Genomic DNA, 21,001 nt, shown 5'->3' on the forward strand with positions numbered 1-21,001 from the left:
TGATATTTCAACCTCCAAAAATAAAAGATTGATATTTATATAGATCCCTTTACCACCACTGCGGCAGGATAAACTGAAAGTGGGTTCCCCAAAACCCTTGGTATTATTTTATCCTATATTTTTTTATAAGAGTTTATTTTATGACTCCCAAATAAAATGATATTATATATACACCTGTAATCTTCACATATTCAGTCATGTATGCAGTACTTGTCCTGGTCTTTGGCCTGTGGAAAACTGTTTCTTTGAAAACTGTTACATTTGTTCGTTTTAGCGTTGCGGAATAAATTAATTCTCATCCAATTAATGATTGTAGTTTATACCATGGTGTAAGGCATCTGTCTCAAGTTTCATTTTTATCCTTAGAAAACGTTTAACATTAACGGACAAATGACAAACGATGCGCCATCAGTAATTTACATTGACCTAATATCCGACGCACGTGTACCACGTGCATATCTGTTGTACGTCACTGCGTCTTGGCAGGAAGTCATATCTGTGTGATTTAGGTTAAAATACTATTTGATACGTGTTGACATCTGTTTCCAGTTTGTGTATCAAGAGCCATGTGTAACAAATGGCTATCAGTTTAACAGGGAATCTGTCAGGGGTCTTTGTGGATCACTTGCATCTGACAGAAAAGTGTTATTGGATGGGGAATAATTGATTAAAATGAAAGTGTAGTTCTATAATTGTTTACATAAAATGTTTCTGATCTGTGTCAAGTGATTCAAACATAATTGACTGTGGACAATTCAGGTGCGTGTAGTTAATATCAATGACATGTCAACGAGGTTCCAAAAGGTCAAACCCTGCTCCTTATGTCCATGAAGACAAATCTAGAAATATAATTTACAGCGTTTAGGTAATCGAATAGATATTGAAGTGACATTTGATATTTGGCCCTCTATAGTTGGACTCGACATGTAATGTTTTTTCTCAGTTTGAATGTTGGCACTATCGTATTGCTATCATTCAGTGTGACCATCCATTGTGATAGTATTGTCAGTGCACATGTAAAATGCTCGGTGGTATGTTATTGCTATTGTCAGTGTACATGTGTCCTATGGTATGGAATGCCTACTGACCGTGGTATTGCCATTGACAGGGTAATGGTCGTGTGTGGTGGTATGGCTACCTAACACAGTGTAATGGTCCTGTTCGATGGAATGATATTTAATTTGTTAAAGGAATAGTTCTATGGGATGAAATAGTGTTATAGATGTTAGAATAATCGTCTCGTGGGAAGATACGGTAATTATACCTGCTAGAGTAATGGTCGTGTGTGAGGCTAACCATAAGTGTATATACTGTGGTGGTTCTGTGTGATGGAATTGCTACCTAACACGTCGATGGTCCTGTGAGATGTTACGGTATTTTTATCATATGATGTGTAGCTTCCTCAACAGGATAAAGCCAACGGGTCATATACGGATGAAGATGCAAATATGAAAGGCCAGGCAGGTACAACTTTCACTGTTTAAGAACAAATATGGCGTCGCCCATGTCAATCGACGACCGGGACAGAATTAACCATGGAATATGGAGAAACGACTGATATAATTGTTATCATCACAAAACAATCGTCTAAGATACTGAAAATCAGTGTCTTACTGGGACGGAGGTGAGCAGTTAGGGCAACCTTGGAAAAAATAGATTGCGAAATAATTAGACGAAGACACCAGCCTAGCGGGATCAGTTTTTAAAGCCAAGGTCCTTTTCCCAATTTAAAACAGTTGGATTTGGCCGGATATGTCCGAATTGTGACCTTGTTTCAATTTGTCGCTGTGACCTGCTTATGGCAGGTTGTTTGTGCGAGATGAAAACAGGTTTATTGCATAATATGGTAAAGAGGTTATCACGTCTCTGTATTTTGGGATGGTATATGTCCTGCATTAGGAATAAATATGTATTTAATCGAGCCTTGGCGATTGTGTATTCCTAATACAGGATATTTACCATCCAAAAAACACTCTCGTGATAACCTCTATATACCTGTTTGAGTAGTGGTCTCACGGGATGATGTGGTGTTGACATTGCCATTTTGATGGTCTTGCACACACACAGTTCCATGTCCCATATTCAATAACCATTTGGTTACATAAAACAGACAATCCATAAACTGAATATTGAAACAAACGTTTTATCCTGTCACAGAATCATATGAAATATGCATGCCATTGTACATAAACCATGCAGTAAACATAATGATAAACAACAAATGTGAGGACACTTTGAATTTATACCAACCAAAGACAATCATCGAAACGGTCATGTTAAAACAATGCCAAATTTTATATTTGACGAAACAGAAGTTCTACACATGGAAATGTTGAAATATGTAACTATGCATTCATTGTTTCATGTTTTTAATAGAACGTACAAAGATCATGATCGTTTTACTGTTTACATATTTCAACCCTTGGTGTGGTAGTCAATGGACAAACAAACACCCCATAGCGAAAGTTAAGTATAATGCATTAATTTATAGCCAATTAATAGCCCAGTTCCTACTCATTAAACAAAACAAAATGTAGGTTGTGAATTACTCTGAAGCATTCGAATCAAATTCAATTGTTACACTCAAAAAAGAGAGAGTAATTATTTGATACAATAAATTCAGAAAGCCTGGCAAAATATACAATTTAAGGATGTTTGTTACAAAGTTCGCACGGATCTTAGGAAACTCAAACACGTGTTTGCCTACTTTTTTAAGCGCATGTCGGAGAACATCTTTTTAAATGTAGACATTACATACAACTTTGTAAATTATCAACAATATTCACGCCCAGAACATTTCATTCCATGCACTGACTGAAGTAAACAAATTGAACAAGTAAACAATGGCTTTGTCGTTGCCCTGAACCTTTCAACTACTAGTAACCTGATTTACGCATCTGCGTGTTCTTTTCAAGGTTTCATTGAAGGACCTTTTCAGTTCACACCAAAACATAAAATATTCCTTTTTCACAAAACGCCTTTAACTTTACTGTTAAATCTGTGCGAACATTGTATATGTCAATAATTATACTGCGTCAGATTGGTTCTCGTTAGTCCCCAAACATTTGGTCTCGAAGCGATCGATCTGCCAACACGCCTCACAATCAGGAACATCGACACGACATTTAAGAGGTCCTGTGAAGAAAACAATCATATTTAACTATAGAATTGATGGACTGAATCGCACCGTGTATCTTGAGTAAACAGAAGAGAAGAATGTATGTCAGTTGCATGTCAGTAATAACTGTAGTATCAATGAAAACGGAAATGATGTATGGGTTGAAACTTATTTTACTGCTTTAATGCGATGTGTCGGTACAATAGACAGTACATTTATCATAAAGTATGCATTAACGTTTAATGATAATTTAAGATATTATATTGTCAGAAGAATACAATGGAGATTTCTCATGATTATGGAAAGGGTTTTGTCGCTTTTATTCAACTGTAACCTTACACATTGGCATACGATTTGTCCCCGCTTAGCAATATTATTTCTGGAGTTTGAAAGCCTAAACAAATAACGAAAACGTTTAATATTCTCATTACCCCAATCCTGTTGGTTGGTGGAGATGACGGAGACGCTGGTTGGAGGTGATGTCAACGACATCACTTGCGCGCGTGTAACACCGTCAGCATTGACTCTGAACAGTCTAAAATATAGAAGGCAGTGCTAGCGGTAGGCAGAAACATGTACCAGATAAACGTATTGACACTCTTATCTATAGACAAAAATCAGAATATGTAAAAAGATCGTCGAACTCAAGCAGAAATAACTTCTAAACTAATGACAATGTCATTTCAGAGCAATTCTGAAATAAATCCTACCCTGTTTCATTGGCATAGAAGTAGTAGTCGTTCACGAGACCAAAAAGCGGACTTGCGTTGTCCACAAGATTTGTGACGTCATCACCGTCGGTGTCGCAGCTCATGAGTTGTCCATTGCTGTACCACATCAGTCTGTCAACTGTTAAACAGATGGACATAATTCTATGACATGAGCATCACATCAGTACCTCATATCCTCATATATATGATCAAACTGCAAATACAGTGGATAACCTCACTATTACCATACATTAAAGACTACCATCTTCACAAGCACACCTGTTAACCATAATACAGACAATAGTGTATTAAGTGTAAAATTGTGAGATGCGGATGCTCTGTGCGGATATCATGAATATATTATGCGTCGTTTCTGTCTTCCCATCCTCACAGGATCCGTCACTGAATATCAAATTTCAAGACCAACGTATGATTTCTTCATATTCAAATTGTTGTCACCACCTTCATTGCTCACTTATTTCCAACGGTCGTTATATGGCTGAAATATCACTGATGCAGTTTAATAATACTAAATGGACTTAAATTACACGATCCCTTTCGAGGGACATATATGTACATATGTACATGTCGTACACACAGGTCATACTTGATCATTATCCTTCGTATTGGATGATATCTTATCGGTTGATGTGGATATAGTAAACATTTACTTTTATTATTTCGGTATTTTAATAAGTTTACCTTCTGGGTTGAGCCTAAGACCAAGAACGTCTTGTCCAGTGTTCTTGAGTAAAGTTCTCGAGTCGTTGCCATAACGGTACTGCTGGATTGTCTGCCCCTCTGACCAGTACATCATGCTGTAAAACACATTATTGTACAACTTAAATCTCTTGAGTATATCAGCTGTATGTTGGTCGCTTTTTCTCCAGTCATCAAACATTCGCTTCCTCCCGTACTCAATTAGTTTTCGGGTTACCTATCATATTTGATAACGGAGATGGATTATGCTCTGACCAGAATATACTGATGTTGCACTACTTAAGGGTTTTAAGGTATTTGAAATTTGCGTGTGTAATTTACCAAATGAAATCTGCAGGGGCTCTAGTTTTAGTCAATAAGTGTGAATCTGTCAAATGCTATTCAGTTGGTGCCTCCTCCCTCTTTCTTAAAAATGTAAAAACACAACTGCCTAAAAGAAGTGTACAAAGTGATGTCATGTTTCACAAAGCAGGTCCAGATGGTGAGCAAATTTACATGGAACGGAAGAACGAAATCGTTTAACGTCTCCCGCTTCATGGTCCCAGTTTGAGGAGCTCGGGAAGAATGTCGCCTATAGTCAACGAGGGTCCACTTTATACAATGGACGGCGCGAATTATTGCCCTCTAGGTCATATATTTACAGGCCACAGGCGGTGCAGTAGACCTGGTTCGACTCCCCACATGGATACAACGTGTGGAAGCCATTTCTGGTTTCCCCTGCCGTGATATTGCCGACTGCGGTGTACAAGCACATTTCTACTTAAGGGTTTTGCCCATCTGCATTGGCCTTGTGGCCATGGGTATTCATGCGCTGCATTTTAAGTAATATTTGTTCTTTTAGGGACATGTAATTATGATGGGAAACTAACATTAATACTTAATCGAGACATAAAAGAAGGTATATTGCATATGAGTTGCATCGACATTGCTTTGCTTGGTTAAAATATGTAAAGTTGTGTGTAATAATGCAGGTTGTCAATGGCCAATGTGTTGCTTTGACGTTCTTATAACATAGTAATTTTAATGAGTATTTCAAATCAATCCAAACAGGCTTACGTCTATTGACGATGATATTGTTCGTTTTGAAAAAGTTTCGTGTTTATTAGGATTTTCACCTGAATTCCCGTACAGCGACAGCTGATTCCTAAAAAAGAGCATACCAAATTTGCAACCTGCAAACCTACATATATTATAGTTAATAAAAATGCAAATGACTGCATAGTATTTAATCGTCAGTCTTAATCAAAGCTCTGTCTCCTCATCAAAGATTTTATGGTAAAAAATATACAGTTTTTACATTTACATAAAGGTTACGACAACATACAATTTTTCTTGATGTAGGACAAGGTCACGGGGGTCACTGAGTCCATCTAGTATCACCATGTCATCTTCGGTGTACCGGTCAGAGGTCACTGCCCTGAGGGAGCCAGTGCGCAGGGTATAGATCACAAGTCCTGACCTCTCGTCCACAGCCAATCCTGTAACCTCTTCACCTGGAACACAATAAAGTAAAGCCTCTGTGATGCTGGTGTAAGAACGGAAGCTACCAATTCATGAAAAATAATACTCACTAATCTGTACAAAGTGTTTGCTAAACGTCTGCACACGTGTCCTGCTCATGCCCCACCGTTACCAACCCTCGTGCGTGGAGGTCGAGGTCATTGTATTATTGACTCCAGGAACAATTCTATAACTGCAATAAAATCTAGAAATGGCTCCAAGAGTTGCTTGTTAGTGAATCTACGTTAATCTGCACGTGGTTCATCAAGTGAGTGAGTGAGTATGGTTTTACGCCGCTTTTAGCAATATTCCAGCAATATCACGGCGGGGGACACCAGAAAAGGGCTTCACACATTGTACCCATGTCGGGAATCGAACCCAGGTCTTCAGCGTGACGAGCGAACGGGAACACTAGGCTACCCGACCGCCCCTGGTTCATCAAGACCATTGGGCAAGCCATATGACGAATAGGCACGGTGTCATGTTCCAAAACAAGGTCTCTAATATTATGTAAAAATCTTATTATTATCAGGGGTGGGCATTTCGTGTACATTAATGACTGTACCCAGCATTCTATGATTCTCCAACGAGGCGGCTAACGGGGATCGGGTGGTCAGTGTCATGTACATATTGCGTGGATGGTAGTTTCAGTCATTGTTTCAGTCTCTGAGTTGCTTACTCTTAACTTTATATTTAGAGGCCACCATGATACAAAAAGAACATACCTGCGGCGTGAAACAACACCCACTCATTTTCTTCAAGTATCAAACAAAAATAATTCAATGACGAACCTATTGTCCGAAATCCACCACAGCCTGGAATCACTTAAACGTCATTCTGAGGAAGCTCCTTTATTTCTAACATTAATGGCAAAGGTGCAGGCGTTCAGTCTTACTAACTTTATGACACATACGAAACTCTAACTAGTCATGGTTGCTTGCCGCCTACATACACTGATAAGAGTAAAACAGATCGAGATTCCACAAACCTTTCAGCTTGATGATCGTAAGCTTCCAATTTCCATCCCATCGGATTCTTCTAATGGAGGCTGGAGATTGCGTGCTGTAGTAGATGAAGTTGTCAGCGGCGCTGTAGACGTGATGCGTTACACTACCGGTGATGTCGGGGAGGTTAATAATACTCTCATTTTGGAATGTCAGGTGACTCTTGGTCAGTGTGTTTTGACCATTGGCCACCAGTAGGTACTGGTGAGGAGATTCGATAGCTGTTAATGTAAAGCAGAAAGCAACATAACAACATTTCAGATATATGACGGCGGTCTGCGAATAATCGAGTCTGGACCAGATCATCCAGTGATTGACATCATGAGCATCGATCTACGATTGGGATACGATGACATGCAACAACCAAGTCAGTGAACCTGACCACCCGATCCCGTTAGTCGCCTCTTACGTCAAGCATGGGTTGCTGAAGACAATTCTACCCCGGATTCTTCAAAGGACGGGGTGGTCAGGATCGCTGACTTGGTTAAGCATATCCCAGTTGCGTAGAACGATGCGCGTTGTGTCATTCACAGGATTGTCTGGTCCAGGTCAGATTGTTTCCTGTCATTATATAGCTGGTGCGGCGCTCAACAATAAACAAACAAACACTAGTTTTATATATGTTCATAGTTGAAGTATATAGAGCACACTGGTAGCTACATTTCGCCTGATGTGCACTCTTTACATTTACATGGAATAGTGTTGTCTTCAATCTGGGGTTTTGCATAAAGAAGAAGATCAGGGTTAGAATAAGTCATTTTATACTTGATCCATTATTTACAAACCTCCTTCACATAAATGGAGCATTCCTGATTGCACTTACCGAGACACATGGTGTGGTATGGAATCCCTGTGTCGGGAGTTGTAGCAAACCCCGGGCAGGGCGTACAGTCCAGCTGTCCGGAGTGTTCTTGGTAGAAGCCAATGGGACATTCCTCGCACATGCCATCAGAGTAGAAAGTACCAATGGGACACTTCACTGATAAAACCAACAAAAAAGTGGGAAAAGTAAAATTTTACTGACGCTTCATTTTCTTCGGGGAAATTAATGCTTCAACATTTAAAGAATCCCAGCAATAAAGATCTAACTAATGCAACTGTATATAATGTTTAGCTTGTAACTAACCATGTGTTCATTACATGGTATTTGATTATGATTGTTGGCTTGTCAACACCAGACCAATGCGTTCGGATTTCACCAAAGTGGTAAGTAAGACATGTATCACTTCGAGCTTTTCTGGGGGCACGGGTGGCCCAGTCGTCTAAGGCGCCGCAATTCGCTGTGCAGAGTTGCGTCCCTTGGGCACGGCAGAAACCTATAATTGTGGGTTTGAATCCCGATTCGCCCCGATTATGTTTCTAGGTTTGTCAGCACCATACCCGTGCTCGTGGGTTTCACCGAAGTGGTAAACGTCTGAGACCTGCATCACTTCGGGCTTTCCTCCCACATTAAGCTGACACACCGCGATATAACTGGTATATTGTTAAAAGCGGCGTTAAACCAAACTCACTCACTCGAGCTTTTCTTCCGTATAAAGCCGGCCGTGATATAACTGAGTATTATTCAATACACAACCCATTAACATGTCCCTTTACCATCAGACTCTTTACCATCTTTACCATCATGCTTGTCAATAGAAAGATGTATGGTTTGTGAACATCATTGTTGTTAACTCTGGCAGTTTGTGACCACTTACAGCAGTATAATCCCCCCGGAACACGACCAGCAGCACACGTGACATTTTGTTCGACCATCAGATAGGGTTCCTTGTCTCCGACTGTGAAGTTCCTGTAACCCCCGGACCTGACTTCCCAGTTGGCTTTATCCAGGGTATCCCAAGCGGCAGTGATTGGCTCCAGTCCCCCAGTAACTGTGCAAACCAAAACATCAAACTCGTGATTGTTCTTCCAGAATAGTCCTCTAATGTAAGAGGACTGTGTTATTAAAGGGGTCTCAGCCTGTGTCAATTGGCATCCTTAGAATGTTGATTCCTTGTTTAACGCCGAAATCAGCAATATTCGTCTATGAATAATCGAGTCTGGGCCAGACAATCCAGTGATTGATATTATAAGCATCGATGTACATAACTGGGATACAATGACATGCATCAACCAATTCAGCGATCCCGTTAGTCGCTTCTTACGACAAATATGGGTTATTGAAGAACAATTCTAACAATTAAACACTAACGAATCATCTTTGTTTGTCTGCTAATTGTATTACGTATCTCGAACCAAGTGATTAATTGTTACACAGTGTCTCGACTTAGACTAGAAATCTGCAGGAGACGATGAATATAGCCCCTCTTTAACAGGGTATGTTGTATTTTAGGGACTGAAATATGTTTTATGTTGTAAAACAACGTACAGCTCATCCAAACAAAAACGTTTCAGTTCCTTAGACCATGTACAGCATGAAATGTTAGACCTAACTTGTTATCAGCCAAAAGTAGCTCTCTAATTCAAGTGTTTCTGACAATACAATTACAATAAATACATATAGCATTACAAAATAATGGGGGGGGGGGGGGTTAAAAGCTTTCACTCCTCACGCCGAAGTTTTTGGATCGATGCCCAGCAAGGGTACATTGTGTGAAGCCTATTTCGGCTGTCTCTCGCCGTGATATTGTAGCAATAGTGATACAAGTTGTGTAAAACTATACTCACTCACTCCAACAGACTGGTCAGATAGCTGTCTTGATTGCCTTTACAAAACGCAACCGATAAATATGTCAAAGCTTAATGCTGTAAAGATATTGCTCCCAATGAATCTGTACTTATGAAATATTGACATATTGCATTTGAGCTACACCCCAGTGACAAGTCACTCATAAATACAATGAGTAAGTACCAGCACTAACATTGAAGCCTATTACACGGTATGTTGGAGTGTATTATGATCATGTGAGTTTCGAAATGAGTATAGGCGTCAGTGAAGATGGCGTTGCCTCGAACATACTACACGAAATCTGTTCGACAGAAGAGATAACATTTAAATGTTATCAAAATGTTTTGACCACTTTCATGCCTACTACATACATTGAAATGTAATTATACTTAGTAATTATGTTCACGAACCTTCTATCCCGCTCTTCTCGTGTCCGTATGGCTGCACCATCATATGACCTTGATGCATTGTTATTTCAAGGTCACGGTGGGCTGGAGTGTTAAGTTCGTTATTTTCGTGCGTGAATCCACCGTCGGAAGAAAGCAGAGTTTCACTGATGGAGCCAACTGAAAACATTTACCAGGAAATAACGCAACATTCACTCATTAAGTCATATATTAATGGTGTCTGCTTGTGTTCTTTTGATTTACTCTTTACCTGTCCATATCCATTTTTTTTCTTGTGTATTTGTACAGATATTTAATAAATGTTTATGATTGGTTATAGGACCGATTGTTATATATTCTTTGGGAGTGGGGGCGCTGGTAGGTTTGTTAGAAACAGACTATTTACATAAACATAATTTAAATACTTCCTCAGTGACACTAAAATTATTATCATGATTATTCTGCTTCAGAAACATGTCAGTATTAATAGATGCCCCATGTCGATGTAGACCTAACAGCGAAAGGACACTACACTCACGGTCTTGATTAGTCTGCATCGGTGAGACATCAACGGCACCGGGTACAATGTCAATGTCGAGAGTCAGAATACCCAGTTGCACACCTGAATTATCTGCACACACGGTTGTATCGTCATCACAATCCAGGACGGTAACATGCCATTTACAAACCCCGTTTGTCACACATGCAAAATTCTTGGCGATCCCAGAGAGTGATTCCTTCAGAGAGGCTACCCTTTGTCGGTGAACTACATTATATTTCAACTGGACGGTGGCAGGAGATGCAGGTTCTACAAAAGATGAAACGATTTAATGACATTTTGATTTCTCTCTCATAGTATGGTGACCACATTGGGGATTGAGCGATTGCTTTTCCCCACAGTCTTCTGAGCATAAGAACAATTTCCCCAAATGAGATTTCAGCCTCTGGTAATAATGTAACAGATAGGATACTAGAAACATAGCTGAAAATGGGGTTAGTAATATTAGTATATTACTAAAGTCAGGAATCAATCCCACGGCGCTTGAATGATTTAAACATAATCCACAAGGTCACCCTGCTGCTGCTGCTGCTTCTGAACCAGATGAAGACAAAGCACAAACCTGCACATGACTGTATGACCCGTCCTGGCGTCCACTCTCTTTCTTTGCAAGTATACTTCATGCCAGGGTGGAACATTACCAAACCAAGTCGGCATTTACTGTGACATCTCATTACGTCACCGCTATCTGTTGTGCACTTCACGTCGGTGATATCCCGGCTATATAGAAGATACTCTTTGTGGCAGACTGGTAATGAAAGTGTTCAGACATTTTAGGTTCAAGTCAGTCTTCAATAGTCAACGTTTTACTGTCAATATCCAATGTGTGCAAGGTAAAAATGGGCGTCAGTTGTATGAATGACCACGATAACAGAAGAATGAAATACAAAAGAACAGAGCTTGGGCGATAATCTGTTCAGAAAACTATCATGACGATCGCAGTGACCAGAAGGCCAGTGTGTCAAGAAAATGTGTTCGAAATATTTCTCTATTGAATATGTAAAAATACAGACATAACAACAAATATCAATTCTATAATTTAAATCCTACAAGAGAAATAACCTAAAATACTAAAAAATAGATTGTTTATCTCGATTTGAAACGCACAGTGTGTTTATGATAATTGATGTTGCTCTTGTAAGATGAAAACAGGAAATGGTTAAATGATTAATTAATTACCTCGACAAGGTTCGGCGTTACAAATTTCTGTGTTTATGTAGTTGCCCACACAAGGTTTGCTACCGTCTTTAAGGCTGTCACAGAAGCGATGTCTTGTTTTATGGCCACGCCCACACGTCACGGAGCACGTCCCCCAATCGTCCCACATGCCCCATTCACCATCCGCTGTGAAACATCATTTAACTCATTTTACCGAATACTCTAGCGGGTAAATTAACAGGCATCTGCCAATCATATTACAAACTACATCTGTGTTTGCAAATTTCACAATAATATGAAAAGCGTAAGAGAAAAATAATGCTGAAATACCAAAAATACTACTCCCTGCCATATACCACATATATTAGTGAACGACCTTTGTCGACCCCTAACACAACCGGCCAGGCAGTCAGGTCAAAACGTTATAGATTATAAAATGTGAATTAACCGTTTTGAAAATGGCAGGGTTTTTTGTAATCATCCCCAACCATCATGCATCAGTGATATTTTAGGTTTTAATTTTTAATTTTAATACTTATATCTGTGAATATACCACAGTTTAAATCCTGCAAATGTTTTTTGTTGTTTTTTAAAAACAGCTGTGGTATCTTACGCTGTTCATCATCACACAGCTTTCCAGTAAATCCAGGAGGACAAGCACAAGTGTACTCGGACCCTTCCCCCAGTCCTGCCAGACATGTTGAGCCCTGAGCACAGTCGTTGTCTTCACACTTGTCTGGCGGGGTCAGACACCGAGGGTCTGTGTACCCTCCACTGCACTCACACTGTGGCTCCATGGTTGCGTTCAAAGAGCACCTCCCAAATGAGCCACAGAATCCCTCACATGGGTCGATTTCTGTGGTAAACATTAAACATTTAATTAGTACCCCCAATCTTAGGACAATAACAATACAAACAAGACATTAATAAGTACCGACACGTGGGTATAATAGTATACAAATTCACTTGCTGGCCCTACTTTAGACGTAAATCTTTCGTAAATATGTTTTTTAATCAAACTTATTTTTGTTAATTTTATTTCCTTATGAACTGTTTGATTTAACTAATTCTAAAGATTCTAAGAATTTGCATTTTTGGTGTAATCCAGTATACACGATGTAATTATATTATGGATGGAAACCATGGGCATACTTATTGCATTTAGGGACCTGGACTAATCAAAGCTTGAATATTATATTCAGCTTTCCCTGTGAGGAGATATCTATAAACTCAAAGGGAGGAATTATGTATCTCTTAGACACAATATTGATGCAGAACATATACTGGACCTCACTATTACTTAAACACAAGACTGTATGCATGAAAAGTGTTCTAAAAATAATTCTCTTAACAGGTTAGCGCTTTTTAAACTTGCTTTGACAGTTAATTCGATAATAATATAACAACAATGTTCTAAATACGCAACTGCACAACACATTCATAGCCTCACCTCGGCATGAAGATGGAATAACCTCCAGAACCCGGTCGAGATAAGTCATGTTGAGGTTTCCAACCGAAAATATAGTGTTTGGCAACATTGCCTCGCACGATCCGGCTAGGGTTGCAATAGTGGTTGGATCAACTGACGACACCAACGCCAAACTCTTGAGTTGAACAGCTTCATGGAAAAATAGACATTATCACCATATAATTATATCACCATGTAGAATTATGTGACAGACACGTATTCAAAAATCTTATTTTCTGATTACATTCACCTAAAATCTGGTTTAGTTTCGAGAAGTAGCCTTGAAGACGAAACGAGGGGAAGGTGAAATAGGACTCTTAATTGTTAATATGTTTAAGGACAATGTAGATACATATATATGGACGCTATCAATCGGTTGTGTTGGGATGGTAAGTATATCCTGTATTAGGAATAAACTTTGCATTAAGTGAGCTTTGGTAAGCCAAATACACAGTGTTTATTCCAAACACATAATATTTACCATCCCAAACACACAAGCGTGATGGACATTACAACATTATCATTTTGATTCATTTTTCAATTCTATCGTTGAAAACAGTACTTTCATCTCTCACAAATCGTATCTATACATTGCAAGTTTTCCTGGAGTGTGCGCATTAATATATTACGTTACAAAGTCAGTGCTTAGTCGGTTGGAAAGGTAAAAATACTTCCAATTGAAACGTGTTTTTAAGACATTGATTTTCCGTATCTTAATGCACGCTTGAAAAATAACTATAAAGGTTTCTAACGGAACCTTCCAGGCAGACACAGGATTGGTGGTGGTGTGTCAGTTAAAGGAAGTGGTTCAAGTTATCCTTCTTAATCTTCCCCATCGATTTGGACATGAATGACTTCTTCATGAAACTGTGATCTCTTATGCCAGTAATTTATCCGAATGTCCCATGGTCCATTTTTCCTCGATCGCCGATGGACAAGGACAACGTCATGTCTTTTAAACATGAAAGTATTACCTACCAAACTTTTCGCACTTGCATATTTATCCGGAAATGACCAAAAATGATACCGCTTTTATTGGTTTTATGCTGCCGAGAAACCTACCCATTATATTATAATTATTGTGAATGTGTTCATAAATGTGCGGGTATCACTGCGTATGTGATATGCGGCTTATGGCTGTGGTTCAAATTCATATTCCCTGACATCAAATATCCAATAATACCTGAAAAAATACAACGTCTCAACTTACTGACTTGGTCCTCGACTGATATTCTCATCCTTGTCTTGGGCTGGATCACAGAAACGGAAGAAGAAAATTGTTGATGATGATTTTGATCACCGCCTCTGAAGATAGTTACATTATTTGTGGTCCAAGTGAAGGCCACATGTACCCAAGAGGTTGACAGAACATTTTTCTTGATGATGTTGTTACTGCAAGAACAAGCGATGCTTTAATGATGAAGTGGCAATTCATTTTGAGAAGATTATTTAAATCAATCAATGATTAAAGAAGGTCAAGGTGAGACAGTTATTTTAGGACTTCTGTTTTCGTATTATGAAATATTGGTGAACGTTTTGTGGTGAGCACATCATTGACCTTTTTAGAATGATGGTGTTATGTATTGTTACCTGTCTTTTTAATGGGATAGGTATTGCAGGTCACCTCACTCAATCGTTATCTAAATATTGAGGTAAGGACTTGCAATGTCATACGAAAAGATCCTCCTCAGGTGAATGGACAGTAAAATCTATTGTCGATTCAATCAGTCTAAATGGCTATTCCGTGACATCAATTAAGTTATAATGACACATGTCGGAATGATATTTTAAATCATCTGACTTAATCATTCAACATGGGTGAACATACATTTATTTACGGGCAAGAACACCATTACAAGTGGACGAAGGACAACGCACATGTACGTGCAAATATAAGTAACACGACGTGACGTCGTTGTAAATGGGATTACCTTCCTGTTGATACTTCAATGTCAGATGATAATGACACGGAGAAGGAGACGGTGTCTCCCAGGAACATCTCAAATTTGATACGATTGCCCTTTGAATCGACCTTGACCCACATACCAAAGGTGAACATTCCAAGTTCAGATTTGCAGCCTGGGGACATGTTGACATTTACAGGGCCCTCCATACTGACATCGTAGGCTATAATATAGTACAGGAAATCCTTAAATACCGTAATTATGTTTGTACTGGTGATGTTTATCAGCACAATCGTTAAAACATGTTGTATACTCGACAACAGAAAACACATTTACATGCAATTCTATGAAAAGATATCACAATGTCAATAAATAGTAATGAAAGAGGCATAGATGTTCAAAACTATTAAAAGGTAAAAAGGAATTAAACTAAAAAAATGTAAAATAAATTTACGTTTCATCCAGGTAAATATTCACAAATGTTTTAAAATAACCATTCTTAGAAAAACAACTTCGAAATGACTATTCATTCTATTAATTTACTTTGCATCTGTACTTCAACATGACTATTCATTCTATTAATTACTTTGCATCTGTACTTCAACATGACTATTCATTCTATTAATTCACTTTGCGTCTGTACTTTAACGTGACTATTAAATCAATTAATTTATTTTGCATGTGTACTTCGAAATTACTATTCATTCTATTAATTTACTTTGCATCTGTACTTCAACTTGTCTATTCATTCTATTAATTTACTTTGCATCTGTACTTCAGCACGACTATTCATTCTATTAATCTACTTTGCATCTGTACTTCAACATGACTATTCATTCTATTAATTTACTTTGCATCTGTACTTTAACATGACTATTCATTCTATTAATTACGTTGCATCTGTACTTCAACATGACTATTCATTCTATTAATTTACTTTGCATCTGTGCTTCAACATGACTATATATTCTATTAATTCAATAAGCGTCTGTACTTCAACATAACCATTCATTCTATTAATTTACTTCGGATCTGTACTTTAACGTGACTATTCATTCTATTAATTTACTTTGCATCTGTACTTTAACATGACTATTCATTCTATTAATTACGTTGCATCTGTACTTCAACATGACTATTCATTCTATTAATTTACTTTGCATCTGTGCTTCAACATGACTATATATTCTATTAATTCAATAAGCGTCTGTACTTCAACATAACCATTCATTCTATTAATTTACTTCGGATCTGTACTTTAACGTGACTATTCATTCTATTAATTTACTTTGCGTCTGTACTTCAACATAACCATTCATTCTATTAATTTACTTTGGATCTGTACTGCAACATGACTATTCTTTCTATTAATTAACTTTGCATCTGTACTTCAACATGAATATTCATTCTATTAATTTACTTTGCATCTGTACTTCAACATAACTATTCATTCTATTATTTACGTATTATTTGCGTCTGTACTTCAACATAACCATTCATTCTATTAATTTACTTTGGATCTGTACTGCAACATGACTTTTCATTCTATTAATTACGTTGCATCTGTACTTCAACATGACTATTCATTCTATTAATTTACTTTGCATCTGTGCTTCAACATGACTATTTATTCTATTAATTCAATTAGCGTCTATACTTCAACATAACCATTCATTCTATTAATTTACTTCGGATCTGTACTTCAACATAACTATTCATTCTATTAATTTACTTTGCGTCTGTACTTCAACATAACCATTCATTCTATTAATTTACTTTGCATCTGTACTTCAACATAACCATTCATTCTATTAATTTACTTTGGATCTGTACTGCAACATGACTATTCTTTCTATTAATTAACTTTGCATCTGTACTTCAACATGAATATTCATTCTATTAATTTACTTTGCATCTGTACTTCAACATAACTATTCATTCTATTATTTACGTATTATTTGCGTCTGTACTTCAACATAACCATTCATTCTATTAATTTACTTTGGATCTGTACTGCAACATGACTTTTCATTCTATTAATTACGTTGCATCTGTACTTCAACATGACTATTCATTCTATTAATTTACTTTGCATCTGTGCTTCAACATGACTATTTATTCTATTAATTCAATTAGCGTCTATACTTCAACATAACCATTCATTCTATTAATTTACTTCGGATCTGTACTTCAACATAACTATTCATTCTATTAATTTACTTTGCGTCTGTACTTCAACATAACCATTCATTCTATTAATTTACTTTGCATCTGTACTTCAACATAACCATTCATTCTATTAATTTACTTTGGATCTGTACTGCAACATGACTATTCTTTCTATTAATTAACTTTGCATCTGTACTTCAACATGAATATTCATTCTATTAATTTACTTTGCATCTGTACTTCAACATAACTATTCATTCTATTATTTACGTATTATTTGCGTCTGTACTTCAACATAACCATTCATTCTATTAATTTACTTTGGATCTGTACTGCAACATGACTTTTCATTCTATTAATTACGTTGCATCTGTACTTCAACATGACTATTCATTCTATTAATTTACTTTGCATCTGTGCTTCAACATGACTATTTATTCTATTAATTCAATTAGCGTCTGTACTTCAACATAACCATTCATTCTATTAATTTACTTCGGATCTGTACTTCAACATAACTATTCATTCTATTAATTTACTTTGCATCTGTACTTCAACATAACCATTCATTCTATTAATTTACTTTGGATCTGTACTTCAACATGACTATTCATTCTATTAATTTACTTTGCATCTGTACTTCAACATGACTATTCATTCTATTAATTTACTTTGCATCTGTACTTCAACATGACTCTTCATTCTTTTAATTTACTTTGCATCTGAAATTCAACATTACTATTCATTTTACTAATTTACTTTGCATCTGAACTTCAACATGACTATGCATTATATTAATTCACATGATGTCTGAACTTAGGGGTCCCCACTCACATACCAATGATATACAATCCGTAACGATGTTAGTAGGACTCGTACAACACAAGTTCTCATCTAATTTCAAGTGTACGAATATGTCCATAAATTGATAAAAAAAAGACACAACTACATCATCAGATATAAGTACAGTGGTCCTTGAAAGAACTAAATAGCATAGTGAATCCGCTAGACACCGAAAATCTACTCGGATCTTTAGAGTTACAGGAAAGTGAACATACAAATACATTGCGATTGAGATGAGGACGCCACCTTCTCTGTGGTGAGTCCAATGGGACATTGTATACATGACTTCTGTTCATATTCATGTTGATAACGTCCTCGGCGGCAGGGTGAACATGGACTCAAACCATTAGCCGACAAATAGCCTGGCTTGCACATTTCTGAAATGTAAAGAGTTTGTCGACATCTCTTATCAAATACTGTTAGCATATCCGGATAGCAAAAGATTAAAGAACAGTGAATATGTTCCTGAGTGAACTTCCTCGGATTCCTGACATGAAATTTAGCATGTATGATTCTACTCATGCTTTGACACCCCATGGGGAGTCCGAGAAGAATTATAGGTCACCAGGATTCCAGTATTTTGTTATAAGAGTCAACTAAGTGAATCTGGTGATCTGGTGGGTATTTTGTCATTGGCCCCGATGACTTGGGTAGTTGATCTCAACTACTTTCTTTGGTCCATACTTACTTATTTACGAACTGACGTGATATAGCTGAAATATTGCTGACCGTGGCGAGATAAGCAAAACCTATTATAGCTGTAGATTATATGGGAATTATTTTCGTTTATTCTATTTAGCTTATCTGTCACATTCGAAAATCCAGCGTAGTACAGCTTTAAACTTGCCATCGATACACTGTTGTGGGTAAATGGACAATTCATCGATTAATTGTTACATCTCTCATCCTTTATAACCTCGCATCACAGACATACAGACTGAAACAATAATATCCGAAATGGGTCCGTTTCTTATATCTATGAAATGATAAATTTACCAAAGCATATTTTACAGAACTGTCAATTTTAGAGACTTAATGTCAGTCTATAGTCCTTACCTTTACACTGACTTGCGTTAAAGCTGCCCTGCTGGAGAGTGGTATAACCTGCCGGACACTTCTTGCACTCAGTTGACCCTGTGTTGTCCTGATAGTGACCAAGGGGACACAAGTCACAATTTTCCCGGCGATAATACATTCCTTTTGGACATGGAACTGAAATCAAATATGATATAATCAAGTATGTCCCATTATCGCCAATAATGATGTTTTGCACAAGTGTGATTGCTATAAAACAAGTGTCAGGCTTGTAAAATCTGAATGATACACACACCAATGCATTAATCTGTACATCACCCGCACTAGATAATCAGCTGTAAAGCCGAACAATATTCACAATCGTTTCAAATAACATGTGACGCCTTGGCACATCACCTAAACCAGAATACATCTTTTACATTAATAAATGTGTCTGCATTTTCTTTAAATTATATTTAAGGATGTGGATCGGGAAAACTATTATTGGTAACTGAGAAAAGCAAAATTTGGTCCATGTAGTTTGCCAATTCGCCCTTATTGTTTGACCTAAGGTACTACTCCATGTTTACAATCCAACATATGCTGGTCGCTGCTGATACAAAGCTAAGAATCCTTCACAGTAATATTCCAATGTCCAAAGCGAATTTGGGATTGGTATTCACAAACTCGGCCAGAGTGCAAATTACAGAATGTTGAGGACACATTCATTCCACATAGTTCCTAAACCGTTATCTTTCAGTACACCAGATATTACATCAGATTATAAAGTTATGAACCTATGAAAACAAACGGGTCGCGTTTACTACATCGGCCACCATTACTGCTTTCAGATCATAGAGACAGAACTCATCACCTGCGAATTCAAGGTTCATTACTTATCACTAAATACAATTTTAATTAAATAATTAATGGTCTGTCCCTTACTCTATAAAGCAAAACAACTTTCGATGAGAAACTCACCACAATTTGATCCAGAGGTTTTGCTTTTCACGTATCCATTCTGACAGAGTTCTTTTTCTGGCCGCTTGGTAAGTCCTGATGGGGAAATCATTTTTCCGTTTACCTGAAACTCACGGTCTTTATTCAATTCTTGGAAGACGTTATCAAGAGTGCTTCTGGCTTTGTTGACTTGTTCATCATTCGATAGGCCCGGTGTTGCCGCTACTTCAACGTCGATGTCAAAGACGATGTAGTTTGTGGTTGATCGTCGTGAACGCCGGATCCCTGCTGGAAGTGACCGTCTTTTCCTTGTTCCTCCACAATAAACCTGCACGTTGTTGACGTTACAGTGCGGTGCCGCTGTCCCAGAACATATGCGACTTGTAACGCTTTGTGCTTGGGCAATGAATCCCAGTTTAATGTCATCAATGGCACTGTTGCAAGGTCCATCATAAGTTAGGTATGCCGGTAGACGTCGTTTGTTGAACGGAAGTTTAGTAAACGCTGCAAATTGTAAACGTAGATGAAGTTGATTTTATAACAGTTATTAATATGTCAACAATATTCCTCTTTCAGAGACTTATTTTAGCGATCGGGTGATCAGGGAAAGGAATACTGATTAATCCGGGTGCACAAATCTGACTTATGTCCCCATTTCAGATGAAACAATAATTTGCCGAGTATAAACCTTGATTAATAATGTATTATTATCTGCTTGGATAGATATTGTTTCCTTTTGTATGATATGGATTCTTCAAGACGGACACTCGCACACAAGCGAAATATCACAAAGTCACGTGTTCATTCTGATGACATTTAC

The 21,001-nt window shown here is 37.6% G+C and overlaps 1 protein-coding gene across 1 annotated transcript in view; it reads right to left on the reverse strand.

Moving 5' to 3' along the window:
- Positions 1-2,127: 2,127 nt before the first annotated feature.
- LOC124140529 overlaps positions 2,128-21,001 on the reverse strand; it is a 33,481-nt gene continuing 14,607 nt past the window's right edge. Inside the window, exons 6-24 of the mRNA XM_048382535.1 lie at positions 20,203-20,685; positions 19,264-19,419; positions 18,423-18,584; positions 15,223-15,418; positions 14,502-14,683; positions 13,274-13,441; positions 12,437-12,679; positions 11,845-12,009; positions 11,228-11,413; positions 10,645-10,914; positions 10,131-10,286; positions 8,750-8,923; positions 7,876-8,031; positions 7,037-7,273; positions 5,873-6,041; positions 4,531-4,646; positions 3,829-3,967; positions 3,550-3,653; positions 2,128-3,135 (exon numbers count right to left, since the gene is read on the reverse strand). Coding sequence (XP_048238492.1) covers positions 3,026-3,135; positions 3,550-3,653; positions 3,829-3,967; positions 4,531-4,646; positions 5,873-6,041; positions 7,037-7,273; positions 7,876-8,031; positions 8,750-8,923; positions 10,131-10,286; positions 10,645-10,914; positions 11,228-11,413; positions 11,845-12,009; positions 12,437-12,679; positions 13,274-13,441; positions 14,502-14,683; positions 15,223-15,418; positions 18,423-18,584; positions 19,264-19,419; positions 20,203-20,685 — 3,572 coding nt within the window. The 3' untranslated portion in view covers positions 2,128-3,025. The remainder of the gene's footprint in view (positions 3,136-3,549; positions 3,654-3,828; positions 3,968-4,530; positions 4,647-5,872; positions 6,042-7,036; positions 7,274-7,875; positions 8,032-8,749; positions 8,924-10,130; positions 10,287-10,644; positions 10,915-11,227; positions 11,414-11,844; positions 12,010-12,436; positions 12,680-13,273; positions 13,442-14,501; positions 14,684-15,222; positions 15,419-18,422; positions 18,585-19,263; positions 19,420-20,202; positions 20,686-21,001) is intronic.

Source organism: Haliotis rufescens, unplaced genomic scaffold (genome assembly GCF_023055435.1).
Source record: "Haliotis rufescens isolate VD_foot unplaced genomic scaffold, xgHalRufe1.0.p SCAF_4, whole genome shotgun sequence".
Classification (NCBI taxonomy): domain Eukaryota; kingdom Metazoa; phylum Mollusca; class Gastropoda; order Lepetellida; family Haliotidae; genus Haliotis; species Haliotis rufescens.